General features: G+C 43.5%; 1 protein-coding gene across 3 annotated transcripts in view; it reads left to right on the top strand.

Moving 5' to 3' along the window:
* CACNB4 (calcium voltage-gated channel auxiliary subunit beta 4) overlaps positions 1-25,820 on the top strand; it is a 278,889-nt gene that overhangs the window by 215,614 nt on the left and 37,455 nt on the right. For all 3 annotated transcript variants that reach the window (XR_016442095.1, XM_090045718.1, XM_090045720.1), the window contains 6 exons: positions 8,754-8,830; positions 9,201-9,220; positions 9,312-9,392; positions 12,267-12,325; positions 21,292-21,401; positions 25,054-25,205. Coding sequence is in view for 2 of the 3 variants with exons in the window: in XM_090045718.1 (XP_089901844.1) it covers positions 8,754-8,830; positions 9,201-9,220; positions 9,312-9,392; positions 12,267-12,325; positions 21,292-21,401; positions 25,054-25,205 (499 nt within the window). In the remaining variant the exon portion in view is untranslated. The remainder of the gene's footprint in view (positions 1-8,753; positions 8,831-9,200; positions 9,221-9,311; positions 9,393-12,266; positions 12,326-21,291; positions 21,402-25,053; positions 25,206-25,820) is intronic.

Genomic DNA, 25,820 nt, shown 5'->3' on the forward strand with positions numbered 1-25,820 from the left:
GCACCTGTGTCAGTGCAACCTTTTCTTTAAGAGATGATCTCTTAGACTGACTTTGCAGCCTCTGCACCCCAGGTGGCTACTTCCTTCTTTTCATCCTTCAGCCTGTCTTCTCATTGTCTCCCAACTCCTACATATGGGTGCTGTGGATCCCTTGGTTACTATGGACTTGAACACTGGCCTGGGGGCCAAAAACTACTATTACTAATCTCAACTCTGGCCTTGTAACACTGTCTTGTAGGGACTGTCAGGCCTGTCTACTCTGTGTGGTACTGTCATCTTCTAGTGGCTAACTGTGCAAACTGAAGATTCACCTTAGAGCCAGAGCATAACTGTGGAGGATTATACAGACAGATAGGTAATGAGGAGGATAGAGCCTTTAAAGAGGAGCATAGTAAAAGAAAGGCAAGACAATTAAATTTAGTCATAAGCAGTGGCAAAAGTGAAGTACATAATTTAACCTATACGGTGCTGGCAGGAAATTGGTATACTAATGTATTTAATCAAGGCCAGGAACCATTTCAGAGGTAAGTCATTGGAGGAAATTTTTAAAATAAACGAACAGCATTAACTCTGGTTTATCTAATTTGCTGTTAGCCTGAAACAGTCCTAAAGTTAGCCATGTTGCCTCTGTCGGTGGAAAAAGGGGTGACTAACGTGGATAAACAATACAGTAAAAGAGAATACAGAGTGATGACTCTAGAGATGGTATTCCCCTAGGTCAGATTCTGTGTTGGTACGTATAGATATAACTCCACAAATCCAGTAGAGCTGCACTTTTTTTACAGCAGCAGAGCATATTTGTCTCCTGAAATTCCTTGATAATTAGATCAAGGTGAGAGGAGGAGCATCTACACAAGATGCTATTGCAAAGTAGTTATTGCACATTTATTTAGTACTTGTATAATCAAGCACTAAATAAATGTACAGTAACCAGAGTTACTGCACAGTAGTGTCACTTGCAGTAGCGCCAGAGAACGCTTTTTAAGTGACACTACAGTGCAGTAACCTAATAATACTGTGCAGTAGCATATTAGCACTGTTAGTGCTGTGATGCACTACTGCACAGTATTATTCAGGTACCTCACAGTCAGTATCTTATGTAGTTGTACCCAGGGAGAATGAAATAAAAATCATGAAGGAAAAGAGGAAAAATAAATGTTTGTAATCGTTTGTATTACATGAATCTTTCTGAAAGAATTTGAAAACCGTTAATGAATTAAAAAGAGAGAATTACTTTTGACTGCCTTTCAACACATAATAAAGGGTTATTGCATGCTGATCATGAGAATCCTGTGTGACCCTAAGAATTCAGTCTGCTGTACTTCTAGGGAACTTCATTCAGAGATTCAGTAAAATTCAATTTTTGTCTTTTGTGTTTGGAAGTTTTTTGTACAGAAGGACTCCGGAGCTTTGGCTACCTGGTAGCACAAAATGTGTTTGGTGTGTTCTTCCAAAGAAAAATGCAGTTCCCGTTTTGATTGCCATACTGCATAATAGAAAGGCAAAAGCTATGAATTTATATTCATACCAACAATTGTTTGGCCCACTGAAGTGGAAAAAAATTCAAGTCCCAAAACATTTTTAAACAAATAGCTTATACTGTAAGACCCCAGCCTTGCAAAGGGATCCACCTGTATGAATGCATTTGCTGGGGTGGAGACTCACTGAAGTCAGTGGAATTCTGTGTGGATGAATCCATTTGCATCATGATGGCATTCACGCTAGTGTGAGCAAAGACTGATGACGTGGTGTTTCTGGTGAATTAAGCAGGGCCTGTCGTTTAGAATTCATGTTCATTCCAAACTTTTGGGAGGGTAGAGAGTGGCAGTGCAGCACCTTGGAATCTGGACTTGGATAGACATCCCCTTATCATTTGTATGCAGTCATTTCAGGCCTCTGGATCTGCCTTAAATTGTAGCTCACAGATATGTTCCAGCATATTTGAAACAAACAAAGAGAGCTTTTCTGCAGGACAAAGGAGGAGCAGAGCCTCCTAGTTATTTTGTGGTTGTACAGCAGGTTTAAGTGCTGATAGGGCTGTGTGAAATTTCAGTGGCCATTTCGTTTCCTTTTGGATTTGGGTGGACGGTGAAACACCAAATCTGAAACGAAACTCAAGGTTATGAAACAGCTCTGAAACGAAACGGGCCATCTGAAATGTTTTGGAAATTTTCCGAAACAATTTGGATGTTTCTGAAATGTTTCAGAGCTGTTTTGAGCTGTTTTGGAGGTGGGCTTGGAGGAAAAGAAACTAAGGGGGAGAGGGAGGGAGGAGGAGGACTGCTATGATATTGACATCTGTAGCTGGCCAGTGACAATGATCTGTCCCTGAGGTCTCTTCCAATCCCAGTGCTCTGGGGGAGGGACAGGGAAGCACCATAATAAGGCTGCTTGTAAATTGCTGTATGCCATTTTGCAGCTGCATCTGTGAGTGTCTGGAGCAGCAGCAGAGAGCAGCATCTGTAAGCTTTGCTTGCAGCTTGATCGTGCCTTACTACCAAGTTGTAGCCATTGCTGTTAATGCTTTCCTATTTACCCTTGCCTACCCTTCCCCAAAAATCTTGTTATTTGTTCTTTTTCCTCTCCCAAACAAAAAGTAGTGCTTTGCCTGGAAAGCACTCAATACACATCCGTTTATTACACACACACTCACACAGACGCACATTTTTTTCCAGCACATGAAATACGAAGCGTGTTGGAAAGGCAGGTGCCAGGTCTTCTGGCCAGGGAGGGAGAGGGAGAGCTGTAAGTTCCTCCCACCCCCAAATTTAGACTCAGCCTCTTCCCTAGCACTCACAGACATGAGGCTTCTGGTGCTAGTGGCAACAAGGTGGTGGGACCAGTGCCTGCATCTGCACCCCCTCCAGTAACACCAGCCATAATAATAACCCCCAGCACCACCAGCATGGCAAGTAGTACCAGCATGATGACAGTCTTCTCCACCCCCATTTCAATTCCCAGCCTGAGCCTTCTGGTGCCAGAGAGGGGCTGGATCTGGAAGCAGGGGACCCAACACCTGCGCAAAAGAAATTCTGGGGACAGAGAAGGAATCTGAGTTTGTGCTCCACTCTCCTCCAGGTTCCCTTAGAGCCAGAGCTTCTTCCCTGGAAGGCAGTTTGGAGGAGGTTGAGGTAGAAGTTGAGGAGGCTAGTGGCTCAACTGAATCCGCTCCTCCTGTTGTTGTGCCTCTGCCTGCTGAGGAGGGGGATCAGGCAGGATCCACACCCACACCCCAGAAATGAGGGGGTAGTGTGGTGTGGGACCATTCTGAGGTGGCAGATGATCCCAGGTATGCTATCTGCCTGCACTGCTGATGTAAGACCAGCCAGGAAAGGAAGAGAAACACTACAGCACCACAGGGATGCTGATGCATCTCTGCAGGCACCACCCCCTTGCCCTTGGTCCTCCTCAGCCAGTGGGAGCATGCCCAGAAAGAAGTCCCTCTTTCACTCCAAAGCCCCCATCCCCAAGAAGCAGAGGCAGGATACCCTGGAACAGTGGGGAAAGGAGGACACATAGAGGGGTATGTTGCAAAGGTGAGCAAGATCACCCAGAGCATTGGGGAGATGCTTGCTCTGGATAGCCAGCTCTTCTCCCTAGTTCAGGAGCCAGGGTTCAGGCGGCCCATGGCACTCGTGGCCCCATCCTGCCAAGTGCCCGCATGCACCACCTTCAGCAGGATGGTGGTGCCTTCTCTGTATGAGGCATGCAGGGAGTACTTGAGGAAGGAACTGTGCAAGGCAAGTTCGCAGATAGCTTTGAACTTCACCTTGGACACCTGGAGCTGCCGGGGTAGAGATCATGCCTACCTCTCCCTCACATGGCACTGGTGCCATCAGTCAGGCCGTTGGTGGGGTCTCTTTCACATGAAGGTGATGGATGAGTTCCACACAGCAACGGAGATCATGGGGGCCATGAACCGCATGGTGCAGGGGTCGCTTGTTGAGCTGGGCGAGCTCACCTGTGGGTTCATGGTCACCAGCAACAGGCCAACATGGTCAAGGCAGTCTGTGATGGTAACTTTGTTGGTATCTGCTGTGTGGCACACAAGTTCCACCTCATAGTCAGGGGTGCCTTGGAGCAGGACAGGGCTGCCGGTAATGACACCGTCAAAACTGACAAGCTCATTTTGAAGTGCAGGACGGTGGCGGGCTACTTCCACCACAGCATCAAGGGGGGCAAGATGCTGTGGGACAGACAGGTGGAGCTGAGCATTCCACAGCAGGATGTGTTGACTCAGTGGACCTCCACATACCTCAGGCTGATGGAAAGGCAGATGGAGCAACAGAAGGCCACCCATGAGATGGTCTTGCTCAGGGAGGTTGGGATCAGTGGCCCCCTAAATAGAGCTGAGTGGGATACCATCTCCCATATCTTGCCCAAGACATTCCTTGAGGCCACTGAGACCATCAGCACTGGCGATGCCCTCCTTAGCCAGGTGATCCCCATAGTGAGGGAACTTGAGAACCAAATGAAGAATTTTCAGGGTATCAGTGTTCCTGGTTGGGGCAAGCCACTGTCACCAGAGGTGCAGGCACTGGTGAAGCAGCTGAAGGAGAGCATCAAGAAATGGCTGGATGTTATAGTCCATGTGGCCATGCATGACCTGAGGGTGAAGGGGAGTGTGTGCTCCAGCAATCACTGGATAGAGGTGCTGGTAAACAGAGTCCAAGAGGCAGAAGGGCACATGCAGGGGGACGTAGAAGAGGGGGATCCACTGTCCCATGCCAGCACTCCCAGCAGCAGCCAGTCTCCTTCATGACAGGTGCTGCCAATGTGAGCCAAAGGCATGGCTTCAGTGGTGGGGTCCAGTCACACCAGACCCCCAGCATCAGGCAGGTAGCACCGAGGCCTCTCGGCAAGGACATGGAGGCACTGGACTGCGACCCCTTGGCCTATTGGGCAACCCACAGCCACATGTGGCAGGATCTGGGCACGGTTGCCCGGGAACACCTGTCCTCTCTACTGACCAGTGTTCAGCATCCCTGGGAATGTTGTGATACCCCATCACACCTGCATGGATCCTAGTTTGGTGGAACAGCTGGTGTTCCTCAAGGTGAACCTCCCACTGCTGAGATTCCCCGATCTCCACCTGCAGATGGAGTGAGTGCCACCCTCCTCACTCCATCCACACCTATTTCCTTTTTTTTTTTAACCATTTAATGCCCTGCTCTCAGAGCTGGAGGTGGCACTCACTGCATCACCTGCCAGCAGGGGAAGAACATGTCCCTGCTGAGCTCCTGTGCCAGGACAAACTTGGAGATATGGGCTGGGGCTATAGGGAAAGAGGAGGCCCCAGGTCCTGGGCATGACCTAAAACTGTGCCCTGCCAGGTTCGGGAGGCCTGGTGGGACTGCCAGTGGTGTGGCGGCTCCCAGAAATGCCAGGACCAAAGATCTCCCTGGTGAAAGGTGGGTAGGAGGTGCCATAAACTCCAGACACCACACACAAGCACAGAGTCCTGGTTAGGGAAAGCCCAGGCCTGTAAGATCTTTGAGAGGCCTGAGGTTTGCTGATTGCAGTGGAGTTGTGAGGCTCCAGGTGAGCTTAGCTTAGCTGCCTGGGATGCCGTCTGCAACGCACGGACTTTTGGGTTTAAAACCCCTTCTCAGGCTGAGGAAGCGTCTAGTTCAGGAGTGGGCAAAATACAGTCCACGGGCCGAGTCTGGCCTGTGAGGCCATTCTATCTGGCCTGCAGGGCCCCTGAAAAATTTAGAAAATTAATATTCATCTGCCCTTGGGTCCTGTAAAAAAATAAGAGGAACCAAGAGCAGTAGGACCCAGGGCTCCTACAACAGCAGGGCTGGCCTGGCCCCACCCCCTCAGCCAGAAGCCCCAGCTGGGGCTTCTGACCTGGGACCATGTGGCTGCCCCATGCCAGAACTGCAGGGAAGGGGGAAGGGGCGGGGGAAAAGGGGAGGACCCCAGGGAAAAGTGGCTTGGGTAAAAGCTGAGCATGGGTGGGGGAAAGTGGCCCCTTGCCCGCTCCGTGGTCAGTGGCCTGCGCTGCAGCTGCTTGCAGCCCGCATGGGTCTGCCTGTGCCTGCTCCAGACAGCTCCACGTGGGCTGCAGCACGGGGCACTGGGTGGGGGAGGGGCCGCTTTTCCCCCAGGTTCAGCTTTTCCCTGGGCTCCTTCTTGGCATGGAGGAAAGTGGTCCCTTGCCTGCCCCATGGCCAGCACCCTGCACTACAGCTGCTTGCAGCCTGCGCGGGGCTGTCCAGATGAGGCACAGGCAGCCCTAGGTGGGCTGTGAGTGGCTGCAGCGCGAGGCACCAGCCACAGGGCGGGGAGGGGCCACTTCCCCCCCTCCCCCGCACTCAGCACCACCTTATGACCCAGCCCCACTGCCAGCGTGGGCCCCGCACTGGTTCTGGGCTTGCTTGTAGGAGCTGTGTGTGGTGACAGCAGCTGCAGCCCCCCCACATGCCGTGCTGGGCAGTGTTTACCACTGCCACCTCTGGGCTACCCAGCATGCACTCTGGGTGAGCAGCAGCAGCCAACACTGCCTAGAGCGGCATGCGGGGAGGCCACAGCTGCTGCTTCCGACCAGCAAGCCTAGAGCTGGCTTGGAGCCCAGGCTGGTAGCAGGGCCAGGTTACAAGCTGGTGCTGAGCATGTGGAAAAGCTTGCTCACCCAATGCCCAGCACCCCTCACTGTAGCTGCTTGCAGCCGGTGTGGGGCTGCCTGTGCCTGCTCCAGACAACCCCACGTGGGTGGGCTGTGAGCACCTGGAGCAGGGAGCGCTGGCCATTGGGGCAGGCGAGGGGCCACTTTTCCCCATGCTCAGCACCAGCTTCTTCCCTGCTGGTAAGCAGGGGGTTGGAGCTGTGCACTTCCCCCCACCTGTACTGCGGGGCTGGGGAGCACTGGGAGTGAGTGGGGTAGGGAGCCAGCAGGAGCATGGAGTCCGGACTGGTGTCCCAGGGCCATTGCCAGTGGGGCCCAAGGCAGGGTGGCAGGAGCATGGGGTCCCAGCTGGCAGGGGCTTTATGGAGCCAGGCCAGCTCCCCCTCTTCCTGCTGGTGCAGCCCAGCCCGGCTCCACAGACCCCTGTCCCCCGCTTTGGTCCCCACCAGTGCTAGCCCTGGGACATTGGTCCCAAGACATTGGGACATTGGTCCCAAGATGGTAACCAGGGGGCGGGGCACATGTCAAGCGATGGGGCTACCCATGCGACACTCAACAGCCTGCCAAAACTGGGTAAGTGGCCCTCTGCCCGAAATAATTGCCCACCTCTGATCTAGTTGGTATGTGTGTGCCCTTCCTGGATGGAAGGAATAGTAAAGAAGCCAGAGGCTGGTCTGGCATGCAATGCAGGCAAAAAACCCAGTCAGTGAAAATGGAAATAGAGGCATCGGGGGTGAGAGACAGGCTGGCAGGGAGGAAGGGGAATGTAGCAGGTAAGAGTGGAAAGCTACCTGCTACCTGGGGAGTCCTATGTCCCGCAGGTTGTAGTGTGTATAAATCCAATGTCTATATTGAGTCTATCCAGGAAGAGCGTCCCCCCCGCCCCCAACTAGATGCTTCCTCACCTGACAAAAGGTTTTTAAACTCAAAAGCTTGCAAAGCAGAATTTCTCCAACTATTCAGTTGGTCTAATAAAAGACATCAGATTGACCCTAAGAAACTTGTCTGGGCTATGTCCTTAGACCAACACAGCTACAACCTATACCCCTTAACACACACTGACACAAGTTTTGCTTTCAGCTGTTTGAGGTACACTTTCACAGAAACCCCTGCACCACTCTGTCTGAAACCTGGCAGCCCTTCCTTATGCCCGCACAAGGGTCTATATGTATGTGGCAGGACAGGTGCTAATGAGGGCAGCTATTTAGTGCCCTACTCTCAGAGCTGGAGGCAGCAGTTTAGTTTCTCACCAGCCAGCACGGGAAGAACATCTCCCTGCTGAGCTCCCATGCCGGGAAGAACTTGGAGGTATAAGGGCTGGAGCTATATGGGGAGGAGGAGGCCCCACATCATCCTGGGTATAACCTAAAACTGCACCCTCCCAGGGTCAGGAGGCCTGAGTGGAACTGCTGGTGGCTCAGCAGCCCCAGGAAACAGCAAGACTGCAAACCTCCCTGGGGAAAGGAGGGTAGGAGCAGGAGGCACCTGATAATTTCCAGCCACTGCACAGTCCTGGCTGGGAAAAGCCTAGACCTGTAAGATCTTTGAGAGGCCTGAGGCTTATTGGTTGCAGTGGAGTTGTAAGGGTGAGAACAGGGGCTACCATCCCTGCAGTTTTCACCCTGCTGCACCTTACACATACACAGTCTCACATGTCATGGGTTTTGCTTGTCAGCAGTTTGAGGTGCAGTTTCCCAGAAACCCCTATACCTATCCCCTTGAAACTTGGCAGGCTTCACAGGCTCAGAAGTGGTTAGCATCCCTGCACATTTCATCCAAAGCAGGCAAGAAACGACAAAGTTATAGGCAGTTTTGTGATTCCCCATTATAGCCCATGGCAGAAACACCATTGAAATTCCAAAACAGCTTCGAAACAGTTTTAGCTGAAACAAAATGGGACAATGGTTTGAAACACCAAAATGAATCACTGAATCGTAAATGAAATGGAACACAGCTGTTTCAAACAGCCCTACGAAACATTGAAGCAAAACACTGTCTCTCCAAAATGCCAAATATGAAACTGAAACGAAACGCAGGCATTTTGTAGAGTCCTAGAGCAGGGCTAAGTGAGTTTTTTTTCTCAGAATAGTTTGTGTTAATGAGACTCTTTGTAATGCCATAGGAAATCAGGTGGAAATTCTTCTTCAAGTCTTGGAGAAATGGTGTCTGGCACGTTTCGGGCTACACCCACTTCTACAGGTGAGTTTGGATTTTGTTTACGGATGCTATTTCTGAAACTTATTCTAAAAATTACAAAAGAAGAATGTGATACTCTTTTCTCCTCTTTTTGCTAATTTATTAAAATATTCCACAGTGGAGTCCTTGCATTTCAAACCCTCCCTAAAATAATTGGAGGAAGGGAAGAAGTCTCTGTTCCTGAACTTGTAAGTGACAGTTAAAGAATAAGAGAACTGGAGAATCAGAAAAGAGTCACCAGTTAGAATAATGTTGATCAGAAAGAAGTCCCAGTGATGTAACTTGAGCGCATTGGCAGAATGATCTTTGTGTGAAAATCTTGTGATTATTGGGTTAAACACTTTTTAACCAAGTTTTTGTTTTGGTCTTTTAGCAAAACAGAAACAAAAAGTGGTAAGTAGCTTTTAATCTACTACATGGTTCCTAGGATTTGCATGCAGCATCTGTTTTAGATTATGAATTGATTGATACGTATTTCTTCCAGACAGAACATGTTCCTCCTTATGATGTTGTGCCCTCCATGAGGCCTGTTGTCTTAGTGGGCCCATCACTGAAAGGGTACGAGGTATGTATTCCAGTTAGTTGAAGTTACTTATCATTTCCTAGCACACTTTTGGCTTGTCTGCTCCACTTTTTGATTATGAGATGATCTTAGTTGAAGTACTAAGTAGTGCTCTCTATGTAGGATCTAAGGCCTTGTCTCCATGCAGAAGTTGCACTAGGTTAATTTAAATTGGCAAAGTCCAGAACCAGTTTAAACCAGTGTGGAAGTGTGTGTGGATAATTCTATGTGGATTATGGTTTAAACGAGGCTTCTTTTGATCTAGCTTAAACCAATTCCACATCAGTTTGAACTAAATTGGATTAAGTTAGTTTAGATGAGAGTGGAGCTTGCATCTACTTGCAGTTATACTGCTTTAAAAATGATGGGACTCCATTGACTTCAGTTGAGTTATATGTAATTATAACTGGAATGAAAAGAGACTTTGGGGCCTATTGACATTGCATTAATTTTTTTTAATGCATGTTAATCACTGGTGGTGCCGAGGGAGGAGCAGCCCCTCTCCCCTCACTGCTCTGTGCCTGCCTGTGTGCTGGGGTAAAAGCGGTCCCTCCTGCTCGCTGCCGACTCGCTCACGCACGCATGTGCACGTGCACACACACACACACACACACACACACACACACACGTGTCCTGGGAGCAAACTCAGCAGCTGGATGCAGGTATGGGGAATGGTGGGGGTTGGAGGGCCAGGTCTTGGGGACTGTCTATGGTTTGTGCCTGTGTGTGTACATCCAAAAATCTTTATAATAAATTGAGATTTGATTATTGCTTAACTGCCTGATTAAAATTGTGATTAATTACAACTATTTTTTAAATTTCACAATTAATCACAATTATTTTAATTGATCGACAGCCCTAATCTGAATCTAAACAAACATGTACACAGCTTTTTGCTTTAGTTTATCTAAATAATATTTAAATGAGAGTTTAGTTAAGATAGTGCTATTTTCTCATGTAGACAAGGCCTTATTTAAATTGGCAAAAGTTTTGTGTGTAGGCAAGACTGAACTATCCACAGTTACGAAGGAACTTTCTGTCTCCATTATCCCTGATTTAGCCATTAAGAAGATTAGGCACATTAGGAAATGTTGGATAGTAGAGACTGGCCAAGCTGGAGTACGCCAGTATGGTCACTCTAGAAGCTGACTTTTTAGAATCATCATTATCACTTAGGCTTGATTTTCAGAAAATTATCAAATAAAAACATAAGTATAAAGAGAATTGTAGCCCACCTGAACCATCACCCTCTACTGAGCATGATATGTAGAGTCTCCCTAATATACACAGATAACCAGGACATTCTTTCTTGAAAGTTTTTCAGAGTTAACAAGGCAGGCTTGGATTAAACAAAACTAGCTCAGAGTATCACCATGCATTCCTTTGTACCATGGAGATGTACATAGTACATAACACATTGCTAACTTGAAGCACAGGCTTAAATTCATCTCTGTTCAGCAACAAATTTTAGTATGCACTTATATTTATATATCTCCTAAGAGCCTTGCTTAATTGGAGTCTATATGAATTTAAAATCTAAGATGTGCTTCATTTAGATTAATTAAGATTGTAATACTTTATGGTATAGTGGTAAATGCATTGCAGTATATTTCATAAAAATAGTATGGTTAGGGGACAATGCTAATCTTAATACAGGGCTCTGCTCTTAAATAAGACTTTGTGGAGGTGAGACTTACTGGATTTGCAGATTAACAAACTGAGAATTGGAGAGGCTCTACTGTATCTAATTTTCTCCTGGCTGCCTTTTAATTACATGTAATATAACATTACCTTCAAGGCATAACAATTCATCTTTTGCATAACTGAATTGACTTTGGTGCTATACCACAAGTGAATTTTGCCATGGGGCTTTTGAATCTGGAGGGTTTTCATTGCTTGTTAAGAGCAGACTGTGCTACAGATTAAACCCAACCATTTTTACATGCATAAGTTAGCTATGGAATATGGATATTTATTTCAGTTATATATTATAAATTATTCATTTTATATATCGAGAGACATATAGATAGTATATATCTATAATATATAATTGAATAATTATCTATCTATGTGTATAGATAGTATAGAAACAATTAAAACTCTGTGTAATATATGTGGGAAAATTCTGGTTAAAGTCTACAAAAAGCATTTGAAACTAAAAAAAGTGAGAAATAAGCAGCCAGAGATATAGGCCCTAAATAGCCAGTTCAGACTGGCAGAGAGCAAGTGGCAATCTGAATTATACTGAAGGTGTCAAAGAGGCAGCAGTGAAATAGAGGAGAGTCTCAGGGGATCCGAATCTTACAGGCTCTTGCCCCTGTGCAGGTAACAGGATGATTATTTGTTTTCTGCTAATGGACCTCACTGCTTGCATTGTTCCTGTTATGCTTAGAACACTTGCTAAATAATGAAAAAGAAAAGGATTCTTCTGTTTTAAATGAGTAATTTCTTGCCAAAACATATTTATAAAATTAGTCCCGGTGATGACAAAAAGATATTCTACATGGCTAGTCTTACAGGCCTCTGTGCTGGAACCTGTTGAGAATTGAATGTTGTTGGAAAAATTATATAGTGCTATAACATCCAAATGCAAGAGCAACAGCAAAAAAGAGTGGTATCTCTCACATCCCCCATTTGAGCATTCTGGGTGTGAATCAGAAGACTTGTAAACAAAGTATTTATTGCATCAACAGAAATGAAATGCAGATGCCACATGTTTAAATGAGATCTTGATGATAACACTACAATTAAACAATTACTATTTATGTAAAGGACACTGATTATTAGGAATGTCCTTGTCTTCTACCTCTTTTCTTACTTTTGACTTCTTTCTTCCCTGTCAATCCTCTCTGTTCAATCTTCCTCACCTCTGCAAAGGTGACAGACATGATGCAGAAAGCCCTCTTTGACTTCCTGAAGCACAGGTTTGATGGGAGGTGAGAAATACAGTCCTTTCCATGCTTTTTCCCCCTCTCCCCTGCAATGATTATGACTCTATGTAGTGGCCTTTTTATCCAGGTAATCTTGCTGCATGTTGAACACTGATTCACCAGTGATATATACCACTGAAATGAAACCACCCCTGGGGTGAAGTAGAACAAAGGTTTTAAGAGTATCTAGCAGTGCTGAAGATTCAGTAGGATTGTTCATGTTTAACAGAGAAGAAAAAAGCCTCAATATTGTATCTAACTGAAACTGCAGGGGAAAGGTAGATAGGCAGAATGTCATTGCCCAAACTGGTATTCGAATAAGGTAAAACGAAAGAAATGCCACTGTGTTTTGAATAATGGTATTTGGTCAGGATCCTATGTTTCAAATATTGTAGTTGAATGTACCTCCAATAACAGACCCTTTTTGACCCCATGCCATGGTGCTGAATCAATGCTGACTTGGAGGGAATGCTGCCACTTACTGAATCACCAGCATACTTTTTGCAATACCAAAGTTTTCCCAGGAGGTCTCTTATTGAAATATTGACCCTGCTCATCTTGTGAGATCTAAAGAGATCACAACACAACATGGCATGGTTGCAGGCCATATGCGTGCAACAACTTAGGTTATTTGCTTTCTCTTAGAGTTACCCAACACCTACTGCTGAATGCTCCTAAACAGTTGAAGAAAAAAATTAAATGAAAATCTTTATTAGCAAAGTTATAATAACCCAAAATGTGCTGAATAGCTGACTTGGCAGTATGAGATCTTAAAACATTACAGCTATACAAAATTAAGTGGAAACAGGAAATGTTTTTGAGGTCATATTCTGCTCTCTGGTGTAAACTCTGAATGACTATTTGCTGCCTAGCAATACATTAATATAAAGGAGAGGAGAATATGATCCACTGACTACAAAAAATATTCTAAACCAATATCAGAGTTTCTTGGATATTGGTTAACCAGATACAGTAATGTCTGTTGTTTTACCAGACCATCAGAATAATTGAAATCTATAGAATCCACATTTTAGTGTTTTTTTCTTTCATGATGAAGTTGCCATTCACTAGGCTAACTTTTTTCTGACAGTATGAGACACTTTTTCTCAAGTTCAAGACTCTTACAGGTAAAACATTCTTTAAATAAAATTAATTGCATTTTGGTACTGGAATAACTATCAGGATCAGAGCAAATTTAAACAGTGTGCAAAGAGAGTGCCTGGGGAAGACACCTCAGAAGTATCAACTCAAACTTTCTCAGTAGCTAAAAATACCTTAAAGATGCAGTCTAGGAAAGACAGTACCCAAAGAGTAATGTTCAGGAGAATATGTCAGGTTCTTCAGAAAGTTTACAGAAAATTCAGGAGGATGAAGGAAGGAGAGAATGCAAATTAGATAGCCTGCCAGCTTATACCAAGAAAGGGGAGAACTTTAATTCCTTTTTTAAGAAGGTGTCCCTCATTATTTGCTGTTGACAGGGTTGTTTCCATCCTTGGAAGGCCTGCTCTGCTTCCCCTGGTATCGTGTATGGCACACGAGTGGGGGGAGCTGTGTCATGAAAAAAGGCTGGAGTGTGTCAGCCATCACATGACAACAACGGGGTTTTTAAAGCAGGTAGCATGCTGTAAGCCCAAGGCAACGAAAACTTGTACAGTTAATCTCTCTTGTAGGATCAGTTTAGGGAAATTACTTTGTTTGTATATCCAGCACAATGGATTGTATTCCTTGTTATTTGTTCCTTTCTGTGCTCATTTGTAAATCAGTAAAAGCTCATTCCTAAATTCTTTGAACTCTTCTACTACAGGGAAACCAAATGCTCCCACTTTTCAAAAGATGCTGGGGGTTCCAGTGGCTTCCTAATTCCCCTTGATTTAGACAAAGCCTTGGCTGAGATGATCTAGTTGGGGCTGGTCCTGGTTTGACTTTCTGTGATTCTATGTAGCATAGAGTGAGCCAGATCCTCCTACTTGTGAGCATTGGCAACGCGTAGAAGGTGCACGCGGGTTGGCTGCTGCCAGTGCTGCTGGCAGTCTGTGCGGGTGGTCACCACTTGGTGCTCGTCACCCCCTCTAGCCACCAAGACCGCTGCAGCCACCACCTGCGGGTGGTCCCTGCTTGCTGCTGCCATGTATCCACTGCCGCCACTACCCGCAGACAGTCACCGTGCCCCTCAGTCCTCAGAAGGCATGAGGTGTTCATGCTTGTGAGCCATAGGTTTTTGTTGAGGCAAAGGCAACAAGCTGTTAGATTGTTGTTCTTCAGATTGTTCCCATGCAGGTCTTTCTGCATGTGTGGATGGATTTATATTATATTATATTATATTATATTATATTATATTATATTATAAAAATGACAAGATAACTAAAGGTTGCTGTATCTACCTTGATTATGGTTTTGGATCATTTCAGCTGGTTTATTGTCAGGTCCAACATGGTTACTGCATTGCTGGAGCCATCATCAAAAGAGAGATGGTGTAAGTTTTATATATCGTTTAGTAGATGAAATAGTGTCAGTGAAGCCCAGTATGCTCCTTGATTTCCATTTTAAGGTTTCTGGGTCTTCCTGAAACCTTTGTCTGCTACCTTCCTTGCTGATGAATCTAGTCTTTCATCAGCAAGAAAGAATATAGCTAGCCTGTCAGAGGAGTGCTGATTCTATACACTTGTCAGGGCTCCTCAGTTTCAGAATTTAAATTCATGTAAGCTGGTAAGGGATTATAGGAAAGTATAAGAATGTGAAATTTAGGCAAGTTGTGTTAACTTATGCCCTTCAGTTTTTGCTCTTGTCTATGTAGCCCTTTGGTACATGACACACATGAGCTTGGACACAGTGGGTGTGTCTCCACATGATATTAATACAATACAGTAAATTCTGGCACATTTTACATGTGCATGCAGGACTGCAGTATGTTGAGCTGGGGCAGTGCAGCCCTAGGAGCTGTTTTCCCCCTGGCTCAGTGTGCTGTGGAGGGGATGGCTGAGGCATGAGGGTCCTACTGTGTCCCAGCCAGCCCTGTCACCATCTACACATGCATTTTTCTGCATGTATCTACTCCATTGCAGGATAATACTTGTGTCGGGCAGCACTATCCTACAGCAGAGTTAATTAGTTTACTGCAGTCTAATAGCACCACACATGTAGATGGTGATGCTTTATTGCAGAGCTAATTAATGAGCTTCACAGTAAAGCATCTCATGTAAATGCACCCAGTGGGTTGCACTGTGTCCTGAGTTACATGTAGGTAATACCATTTATGTCAGTAGTCTCACATGGGTATAACCTGGCACAGAAATTGTAGTGAGTTAGGGTTTTTAATAACTGGTTGTTAATAAAGCTATTTCCTTTGACTTTAAATACTTGTGATACTGTTGGGTAGAAGGCAGGACACACAGTGTCTTAGAGACTAACTGGTTCACAGACCAGATACACTTTTGTAGGTGACAGCCTATTTCATCAAATGTTACCCTGCCCTGCCTTCTTCCTGACTTCAGTCTACCACCAGTAACTACATCTCTCTACTCTATAGTACTGTGTTCAAGTCAAGTTGGATGAGCTGGTCTTTCAAGTATAAATCTGACAAACATGAAAGGGTTTAGTGTTTGTACCCAGGAGGAGAATATGGCAAGCATTTCTAAGATGATGGCATAGCTAGGAATTTGCTGCTCTTTGAAGTGTTTTATAGAATTATGAGAGACTAATGAATGTTATGTGGCGTGGGATCTCCTCACTCAAACAGCTGGGAAATGCCTAACCTTGCAGACCCTTTATCACTGCGACTCTGACTTTCCTGATGCAAAGTGTTAATACCACATGATTATTGCTCCAGGACAATAATTCTGGACTGCCAAAATTCAGTTTCTTTAGGACAGTTTGTAGCATCTTCAAAAAAATAAACTTCTATCTTACCATAGCTCTCAGATTCAGTGCCAGAAATAGTATTATTTTATGTTGTCACAGTATATTCAGATTTGAGGTATAGACAGCATTTATTACAGTGTTAGAGAATGCATTTCAGCTGCAGAAAACCAGCTGCATTTTTGTCATGAGTCAGCAATTGCATTGCTCAGACAGTGCAATCAATAGTACAGAAAACGTCACGTGGCTTATCACTTCCCCAAACATGCTGGAATGCAAACAGCTCCACAAATCAGAACTCACTGTAGTAGATCTTACCTCTGGAATAAAAATAATTTTGATCAGAAATATTCATCACAGTTTAGATATACCATACTGCAAACAGATTCCTGCAGCATGATATGATTTACCAACTATCACTATACATGCCTATATTTTTACATACTGGACTAAATGTATGTATATAGTAGGTTAAACAGCACTTTACAAGTGTAATAAGCGTAGCATTTATGGAGGTGGAGCTACAGAGCAGGGTTCTTTATGAAGCTGGTAATAAAGTGTATTGATCTGTCCATGCCTAATACTGACAAAGGCTCCTATGATATCTGAGAGCCTAAGGGCTCTGTACTGATCACAGCTGCTGCTCCAGAAAGTTTATCTCCAACTGCCTGAGCCAATGGCAGCTGGGGTTCTGGAGGCTGACCTCGCTTTCAAGCCCACTGAATTCACCTTGCAGCCTTGGTGCTCTGCTGAATATACCTGCCGAGTTTCCATCCTGTGTTCCATTCAGTACGGTCCCATTCGGTTGTTTCCAGGGTGCCCTGAAGGGAGAGGGAATCTTCCTGTGCCTAACTCAGAGAAATTAGATAAAGCATAAATAATCATAGAATCATAGAGAAGTCAGGCTGGAAGGGACCTCCAGAGCTCATCTAGTCCTGAGGCAGGATCAGCCCTACCCAAACCAATGTTTAATGGCAAGTTCTTGTGTAAACATTTAGCCCTTCCCTGTTTTTTAATTTGTCTTACTCAAATGATTGTAACAAGCTCTGACTCCCCATATGAATGGGGGTTTTTTACAGCCTGGTGGAGTGAAGGTTTTACCCAGCAGCATGCAATTAAATTTGTCATTTCTCTGTGCCTTTTGTGCTTTTTATCAGTATTGTCTCCTTGCCCCCCACCCCCTAAGCTATTTGACTAATCTTATTTTACTGCAGCTCATGGCATGGGGTCCAAGTGCACATTTGTATTAAGGGTAGGTACACACCACTGACGTCTCTTCTCTTCCCAGCTGTGGGCATATGTCATTCAGCTTTACATATGCCTGTGGTTACTGAAAGTAATTGTTTTCAATAGGCAAACCATGGCAGCTGGAAGTGACAAGTCATATCAAGTTGCTAGATTCTGATTGCTATGAATATATCTTTTGCGAGGTATATTTTTGTACCATATATTGGAAGTGCTGAGCATAATCTCAGTCTCACAATCCACAAAAAATCAGCAATGCGTATTTATACAGAGGGGGAAAAAAGTAATATATGCTTATTATACCCTCCCCATTTTTGTTGTAAAATCTAGTCCAAAATTATGAAGCTGCCCCAGACTCTTTCCTTACTGCACGTATTTGGTCCATGCAGAAAAGAAATGGAAAGTGCCAGAGAGGATCTATTTGCAGTATTCATCTTTGCCACTGTCAAATATGCCAAATGGGCCATTGCTGTTAGCTCTTAACAGTGTGGGTCTGACAGAAGTATGGATCTGAGCAACTGAAAAGTAAAATGATATAATCTAAGTGCTACAATCAACTTGAAATGTAATCAGTTTCTGAAGAAAAAAAAAAGATCTAAGTGCTGTTTCAGGCATTATAACTCTTTCTGTCTTCCACAAATTTAATGGATTTGTAGCCATATTTGTCTATTTTTAAAATATTTTCCACTTTGCTGTTGCCATGTGACAGTTTCATAGAAACAACTAAAGGAAATGGCCATCCAAGGCAGGCTTTCTTAAAAGATTTTCAGGGATTTTCCTACTCATGCTAGTGGGACCCAAATTTTTAAATCTCTTAAGCTCATTGTGAAAATCTCCCTTTGCAACTGTGAAACCTGTAAGAAATTAATTTAACCTTAACTGATAAAGAGAACTCATCATAGTATTTTATCAAGCTGCATCAGTCTCTAAGCCAAGGTAATGCTTAGAAACTTTTGAAGTTTGAAAAAGTGCTGTCAAATGCACGGGGTAAACAAACTGGAGTAAAGAAATGGGAAAAGCTATCTACTGTGAGTTGATGGGTTATTTTGGACAACAGTAAGTAGAATATTTGTGGAGAGAAGTGAAGTATAATTAAAAAACAAAACACAAAAAACCCAACAACAACAACTGAGGCCTTCCCCTTTTAAATCAGTTTTAGAAACAGAATACATAGGTACCAGTGCAAGAAGGCAAGGGAAAGAGCTTTCTATTTGCCTCTCCCTTTATCAACCATTTCAAGGATCAAAAAAAAATTGCAGTCCTTACATTCCTATATCATGGAATAAGTCCCTCCAGCCTCTGCTTATGACATTGGACAGCCATATATGGGGATAGCCCCCTTTGCTTCCTAGAGCTCTGAGAGGAACTGCTCCTGAGATGTAATTCATTCTAGGACTCTACGTGGGGATGTCAGTTTATATTTGTCCTAGCTATGATAAAATGCTATCTTGTATATAAGAACAGAAATACTAGCTCTTAGTCTTTATGGTGATCCTACCACACATAGCCCAGCTCTGGGTGTATAATTGTGACAGAAAGAAGTGTAGTTGGCTTGGAAGGTGGAAACTCATAAACTTGCCTCTGACATTCCTTTTCCTTATGGTCCAAATAAAGACTTGATTAACACGGTCTAACACTGTAGAATGCATGATCTGTTATCACCAGGCATGGGAAAGGTTTATAAAAAATGTAACTAGTTAAAGTTAAAAGTTAGCATCCTTTAAAATTAACTTGAGTTAAGTAAAAAGTTAAATATTTCTACTTTCAACTAGTTAAAAGGTAAGTTAAAAAGAGAGTAACCAGTTAAAAGTTAAGTTGATTTGTGAGAAATGTGTGAAACACAGTGAATTGCCTCTTAGCATCATTTTTCATTTTCAAATGCAATGAGTGGGTTTCTTTTCCATAAGCCCACAGAAGCACACTAATTTACTCGGAGCTCACCCGTCTTTACCTGAAAACAATGTTATACGTGTTATACAGTTTTCAGAATAACAATTTACCAATACCTATGTTATGTTAGATCCTTCTCACCCTCTCCATGTGAAATACTTTGCAGAAGTCAATAGATATACCAGAATAACAGAACGAAGATATTTATAGCCAGGTGACAAACGAAAGCTGTTTCCACAGAAAACCTCTGTTACAATTGTTCTTGCTCAAAAGGTAACAAAAGAGTATGAAGTACATCTGAATTAGAAATAATGAAAGTGTCTGAAAATCAAAATCAGACTGAAATGAGAAAATCGGTTTAAATGAGAAAAGGAGTGTTCAGTTGCACAGCAGAAACTTATTGCTTATTGAACGTCAGCAAAAGCTGCATTTCAAAATTTACATCTGACAATTTCCTCTTTTGTCTCGCAAAACTAAGCCCCCACTACTGAACAATCACTCGACATGGGCACAAGAGGGAATGCGTGTGTTATAATGGATGAATAGGTTTCACAGTAGGTGGCATCTCAGATAAGTTTCTCACAGATGAGAAGTAATGATCAACGTTTTGGGCCCTGGGCTGCTGGTTTTGGTCTTCATTAAAATTAAAAAAGATATCATCTGCTTCACGCTCACTACTTGCTCCCGCTCTCACTGGGATCAGTGCCTCAGCTTGCTTGTGCTTATTCCCTCTCCTGTTGGCTGCCCTGTTGACTTCTGCAAATGCACAGAAAATGCCAGCATGAACTAAGGACCTCTGGGATTTGTAGTTCTTAAGAGACAATATCTCATAGGAAGGCATGCTACTCTCGCTCTCTCTCAAACAAGAAGTCCAAGAGTTTCAATTAGGAAATATTGTTCCATGTCAGTCAGTCCTAGAGAGTGGCTGTGTCAGGAAAAACTCTGGAAAAACCAGATTCAATTTTTTGTAAACTTTTAACTTAACTTTAACTTTTTTTAAAGTGTAACCATTTTTTTTAACTAGTTAAAGTTAAAAGTTGACAGCTGAAAAATTTAATGTTTTAACTTTTTAACTGGCTAATTAAGTAGTTAATTCCCATGACTGGCTATCACGTGACTGCGACTTAGACTGGTGTGAATTACTGACTCACTCAGAGACTTTCCTGTATGACCTTGGGGAAGCCACAGTTTTCTGTCTGCCAATGGATGATGGTTCTCCCCTGTGCCAGCAAGGTTTATATAAGTCATTTGAGCCCAGTTTTTCTCCTGCCCAGGCAGGGGGTCGGACTTGAAGATCTACAAGGTCCCTTCCGACCCTACATCTATGATATGATTCTATGATGAGCATAAACCTGTTAATGACTGGTAGGCAGATATGTGTGCTGAGGCCCATTTAAATGCATAGAAAGAACCTCTCTGTTTTTATTTTTCCAAACTGTAATTTCAGGACTACTTTCCGTACTTAACCTGACTATTTGTGTGAAGATTATTTAATATTTGTAAAATAAACATAGTTTAAATGAAACATGTTTGCTTTGAAGATGAAGTATTTATACGTATTGTGACTGCTCTTCCAGTTTGGACCAAGACTTGGTTTATCCAGTAAAATTATTTCTAATATCACATACTTTATTTTACGGAGTGTTTATGTCTAAAACTAGGCAGCTATACATGCACACATGTACACACAAACTAGGACAGTGAGTTGATATTGGAAATTGACTGCAAAAATGCATATAATATAGTTATAAATGAAGCAAACAGAAAATTTTGTATGACTGTGGGACATTTTTGTTTACGTGGTGGGAGAGATTTATCCTTACTGTTTTTATTTCAGCAGTGATAGAAATCACCTATAAAACATATTTGACTAGTATTATACCGTATTGGCACGCTGTAATGCAAAGTAGTTGTAAATCACATATGGTACAGTAAAAATTTGACTGCACTGTTTTTGTTCTGTCCTGTGTTCTTACTCATAGGATATCAATAACTAGAGTGACAGCCGACATTTCTCTTGCTAAGAGGTCTGTCTTAAATAATCCAAGCAAGAGGGCAATAATTGAACGGTCAAACACCAGATCCAGTTTAGGTAAGATGTTGGCACATATATTGTACTGAACATAGGCCACATGCAGGCATTACGTTTCTATCAGGAGAATAGCTGCTCTCCTGATAGAAACCATAAGCGTACAGGCATTCATCCAGTTTCTCCCACAGGGAAAATGCCTCCTGCAGAAGAAAGATATTCCTCTGTTATCAAGGAAGATCTATCCTGAGAAAGAGTTTCTCCTGCAGGAAAGAACACCTGTACACTTCCATAGCTATATCCTGGAGGAAAATGACAAGATTTCAGCTTTAAAAGTGTTAATCCTTTGTTTATAAACATGAAATGCTTATAATGTCCATTGCTGAAAACAAACAGGTTCTTGTAGGGCATGGATTATGATCCACTGGGATATCACAAAACCTGTGCACTTTCCAGATGAAAGATCTTTTTAACAGTCCTCCAGAGCTTCTCAGCACCAGTATAAATCTTTTTCACATAGGTGTTTTTGCTCCCAAGGGGGCTGTCAGCTCCTACTGCAACATGGTTCAAGTAGACAGACACAGTGAGTATAACCAGTGTCAGGAAGATGATCAGGCTAGCCAATAAAGGGGATAGGTGTAAGGTATCCAGATCTGAGGTCTTTCACAATTATGCATCTCAAATACATGTGTGGATGCATAATTCAGTCATTAGCTAACACCTAGTTAGTTACACAGGTACAATCCCTGTTCATATATTTGCTGACCAGTCAGAGTAGTAATCACATCTCAACACTGGTTTCTGAATTATGTGATATCTGATAACTAATCTGTCTTTACTCCCTAACGCTTGGTGCACTATAATTTTAACTTGTTTGCTGCAATTCTTTTATCTTGTCTGGAAATTAGGAAGTAGGCAGATATGGCTTGTCACTACTCCAAGGCTCTCTAATTCTTCCTAGCCATGTATTAGGCCTCCTTAGCTGGTTTTAGCAGTTTCCTCCTCTGTGCAGGTGCAGTTAATCTCACATACCCTCTCTTCAAGAGGCTTTATTGTTTTAACCCTTCCAAGCTTGCACAAGATCTACCATAGGGAAATGAGTAGAAGGATTCTCTCTCTTGACTTCAGAGGGCTTTAAATCGGGTCTATAAACAGTATCTGAACATAAACCAAAGTGGTTTCTTCCCTTATTGGAGCACAGAGGTTTTACATGCGTGATCCAAATTGCGTATGTCTCATTTGGAGAAAGCGCCTCCTATGAATGAAATTCAGCTGATTGTGAAATGGCTAAACATAGCACAGCACTTTATTAAGTGTTTAAGCAAGGTGTAATCAATAGCTAAATATACAAAAGGACTTAGAGGCATGACTCAAATGCCTTTGTCCAGAAAGTCAATTCTCAGGCACCTCACTCAGTTTTTCCTTAACACTGGAAGCAACTAAAATCCCTTGGCATCAATATTTTGGCAATTGACATTTCCCAAGTATGATATTCTTCTTCTGAGCCAGCTGTAATCTTGACAATAGTGAGCAGTCTGAATTTCAGGATTGAGGCACATTGGGACTTACAAACTTGATGTTCCTGTGTCCAAAGGGCTCGATTCTATAGATATTCTCAGAGCAGACCTGCTGGACCGGGCACCAAAATTGCTGGGATTTATGGAACTTCGCAGTGCTACAAGGAGACATTCCCCTGCACTCAAGATCTGCAGAGCTGACCCTCGGTTGAAGATGGTTGTCTGTGATTATGCTTTCCAAATACAAATCAGGCCCACTTCTTTCATGTGAACATGGCACCAAAAGGAGGAGTTGCCTCCTGCTCCCTTCAGTCAAGTCAGTATTAAAGCATTCTGTACTCAGGCTGCGAGTGAGCTGGCTTCAATTCCCCCCCTTCTGCCTGGGGAGATTCAAATCCATATGCCCTCCTTCTGGAAAAGTGCCCCAACCACCGGCCTATTGGTTGTCCTTGGGTAGAGGCACTTTCCCTTCTCTCTGTTCAAACTGTGCCACTTTGCCTAAAAGAATTATAGGTCCATTGGGACAAAGAGAAAATGCACAGGAGTCAACATGACTCTATCCTAGGGTTTTGGTTCCTGCTGCCAGGACTGGTTTTGTATTTTAAGTTAAACAGTCATTAGAACCTAGATACCGTTCTACCCAGGGAATGCCCTAAACCCTAGGGCACAGATCCAGTCTTTTTCTCTCTCCCTCTCTCTCTCCCCCCCACCCCAGGGAGGAAGGAGATGTGGATTTGAATATTTTCAGGCAGAGAGAAAAATTAAACCCTGGTCTTGACACTGATTTACCGCATGAAGGAAGAAAGTCTTCCCTCTCCAGTTGTTTTGCAAGAAAGAAGTGGGGGCTGCTCAGTTTTTAAAAGAGTGAGGGTAGGCATCTATCTAGGTGTTAGATCTTACCAAAACACCCAAGAGCAAGTGTTAATAAATAATCACATGCTTTAAATATTACTGGAGGAAAAACTGGGTTGATGAAAAGCATGTGAATGGGTAGTGCACATCTCATTTCTATACATACGTACTGTAACTTTCAGGATTGGACTTTTGCTGACTTTTATCCAGTTAAAATTGTTCATTTTCCCATAGTTGTATAACAGTGAAGGGCCTCAGTGTGCCATTTACATGGGAATATTTCTTTCTTTCTCCTGTATAAAAATGTATAATTCATACAACAGTGACCGATTTATAAACATTCCTGTTTGTGCCTGTCTGGTTAATATGCTGTCAGTATTTATCATAACCAGTTAATTTCTCATTGGTTATTCTTCTGCTGGCTCATCATACAGAACTCCTATTGAACTCAGTAGTTTTCCACAAAGATCAAAGTTAGAACATTAGTACAAGGTTGAAGCAGAGTAGTATTATCCAATCAACAAATAACTCCTACAACTCCTAAGTAACTTAGGAATTGTTGCAAATCCACCAGAGTTGGTTTGTTGTTTGCACGTATATAGTTAATTATTTTCTTGGGAGTGACATCTTAAATTTATAAATTCCCATATTTTCTTGCATACCACATGCCCTAGATAAGACATGCACCTTGTTTTGGAAAGGCAGATTGAAAAGAGAAATATTTTTCCAGAGTCATGGCTGAATGCATGGAATAGGTACAGTCTACTTTTCAGTGTCCCTCACTCTCCTTGCAAGCTGAAGCACTGCAGTTCAAGCTTTTACCCATCACAGCTGCTGTCAAATTGGCAGCAGCTCTTGGCTACTCAGCCAAAAGTTGCTAGTTCAGCAGTGGGGAGAGAAAGAGTGACATTGAGCAGCAGACTCCTCCCCTCTTGCATGCACCTAGAGCCAAGCATGAAACCATCCCTCAGGAGCCATTCCAGCGTGCCCATGCCTCCATTCTGCCGTATAAATCAGCTTCCTTGCTTAAAACTTGCATCTCAGTTTTGGATAATTTTTTTGCGAGGGGAGGGGAAGATGCATGTGGTATGCAAGTAAATTTTGTAATATAGTAAATACATGTTGTCAGGATAAACTGGATTGACTCCAAAATGCCATTTTAAAACAACTGCCTAAAAATGTATGTTCTGCATTTGAATTATTGGTTCTAGTCTTCTTTGTAAAGGTTACATACTCATTTGCACACTAAGTTTATATATATTGTATGTGTACGTGGGTGGTGTGATTTTTTGCCTAATAATATTGGAAGTTGAGCATCTGTGACCTGTTCATTTACATTTTTTTAGCTGAAGTGCAGAGTGAAATTGAAAGAATCTTTGAGTTGGCCAGGTCCTTGCAACTGGTGGTCCTTGATGCTGATACTATCAATCATCCAGCACAACTTATTAAGACGTCATTAGCACCGATTATTGTCCACGTTAAAGTGTCTTCTCCGAAGGTAACGCAAATTCAACTTTAGTGTATGTATTTTATTTTTAAAGTGTAACATTCTCAGCATCCTCCTGAAAATCATGTGTTGATGTCAGCAAAATGTGCTCATGTTGGAAGAAAACTTTTATTTTACACACTATCATGTGCTACACTCATCAATGGGCATATCTACACGAGACATTTACTGTCTACATGAGACATTTACCTAATTAGGTCCCCAGTAAACGTGTTGGCATCTGCATGTGTGGGCCTATTAGGCTGCAGTAAATTAATCAATACCGCCACAGGTTAGTATTTGTAAATACAAGTACTGTCCTGCAGTGGAGTTTTTTAGTACACAGTAACACATGTGCAGGCGCTGACCTGGCTGGCTGGGGCACGAGGGTACTTCAGTTCAGGGGCTGCCTGCCAGCAAGCCCTGCACTGGAGCACCCTCATGTCCCAGCCAGCCCCTTCACAGTATGTTGAGCTGGGTTGGAGCAGCCCTGGGCTGGCAGGCTGACTCCTTGGGCCTCCTGCCAGCTGGGGCTGCTCCAACCCAGCTCAGCATGCTGTGGCCCCAGGCACAGGTTCAAACCAAGCACCTGGGAGAAATAAACTCCTGCACAATATGCATCTGAGT

The sequence above is a fragment of the Crocodylus siamensis genome, chromosome 4, assembly GCF_052110815.1.
Source record: "Crocodylus siamensis isolate JL-2025a chromosome 4, ASM5211081v1, whole genome shotgun sequence".
Lineage (NCBI taxonomy): Eukaryota > Metazoa > Chordata > Crocodylia > Crocodylidae > Crocodylus > Crocodylus siamensis.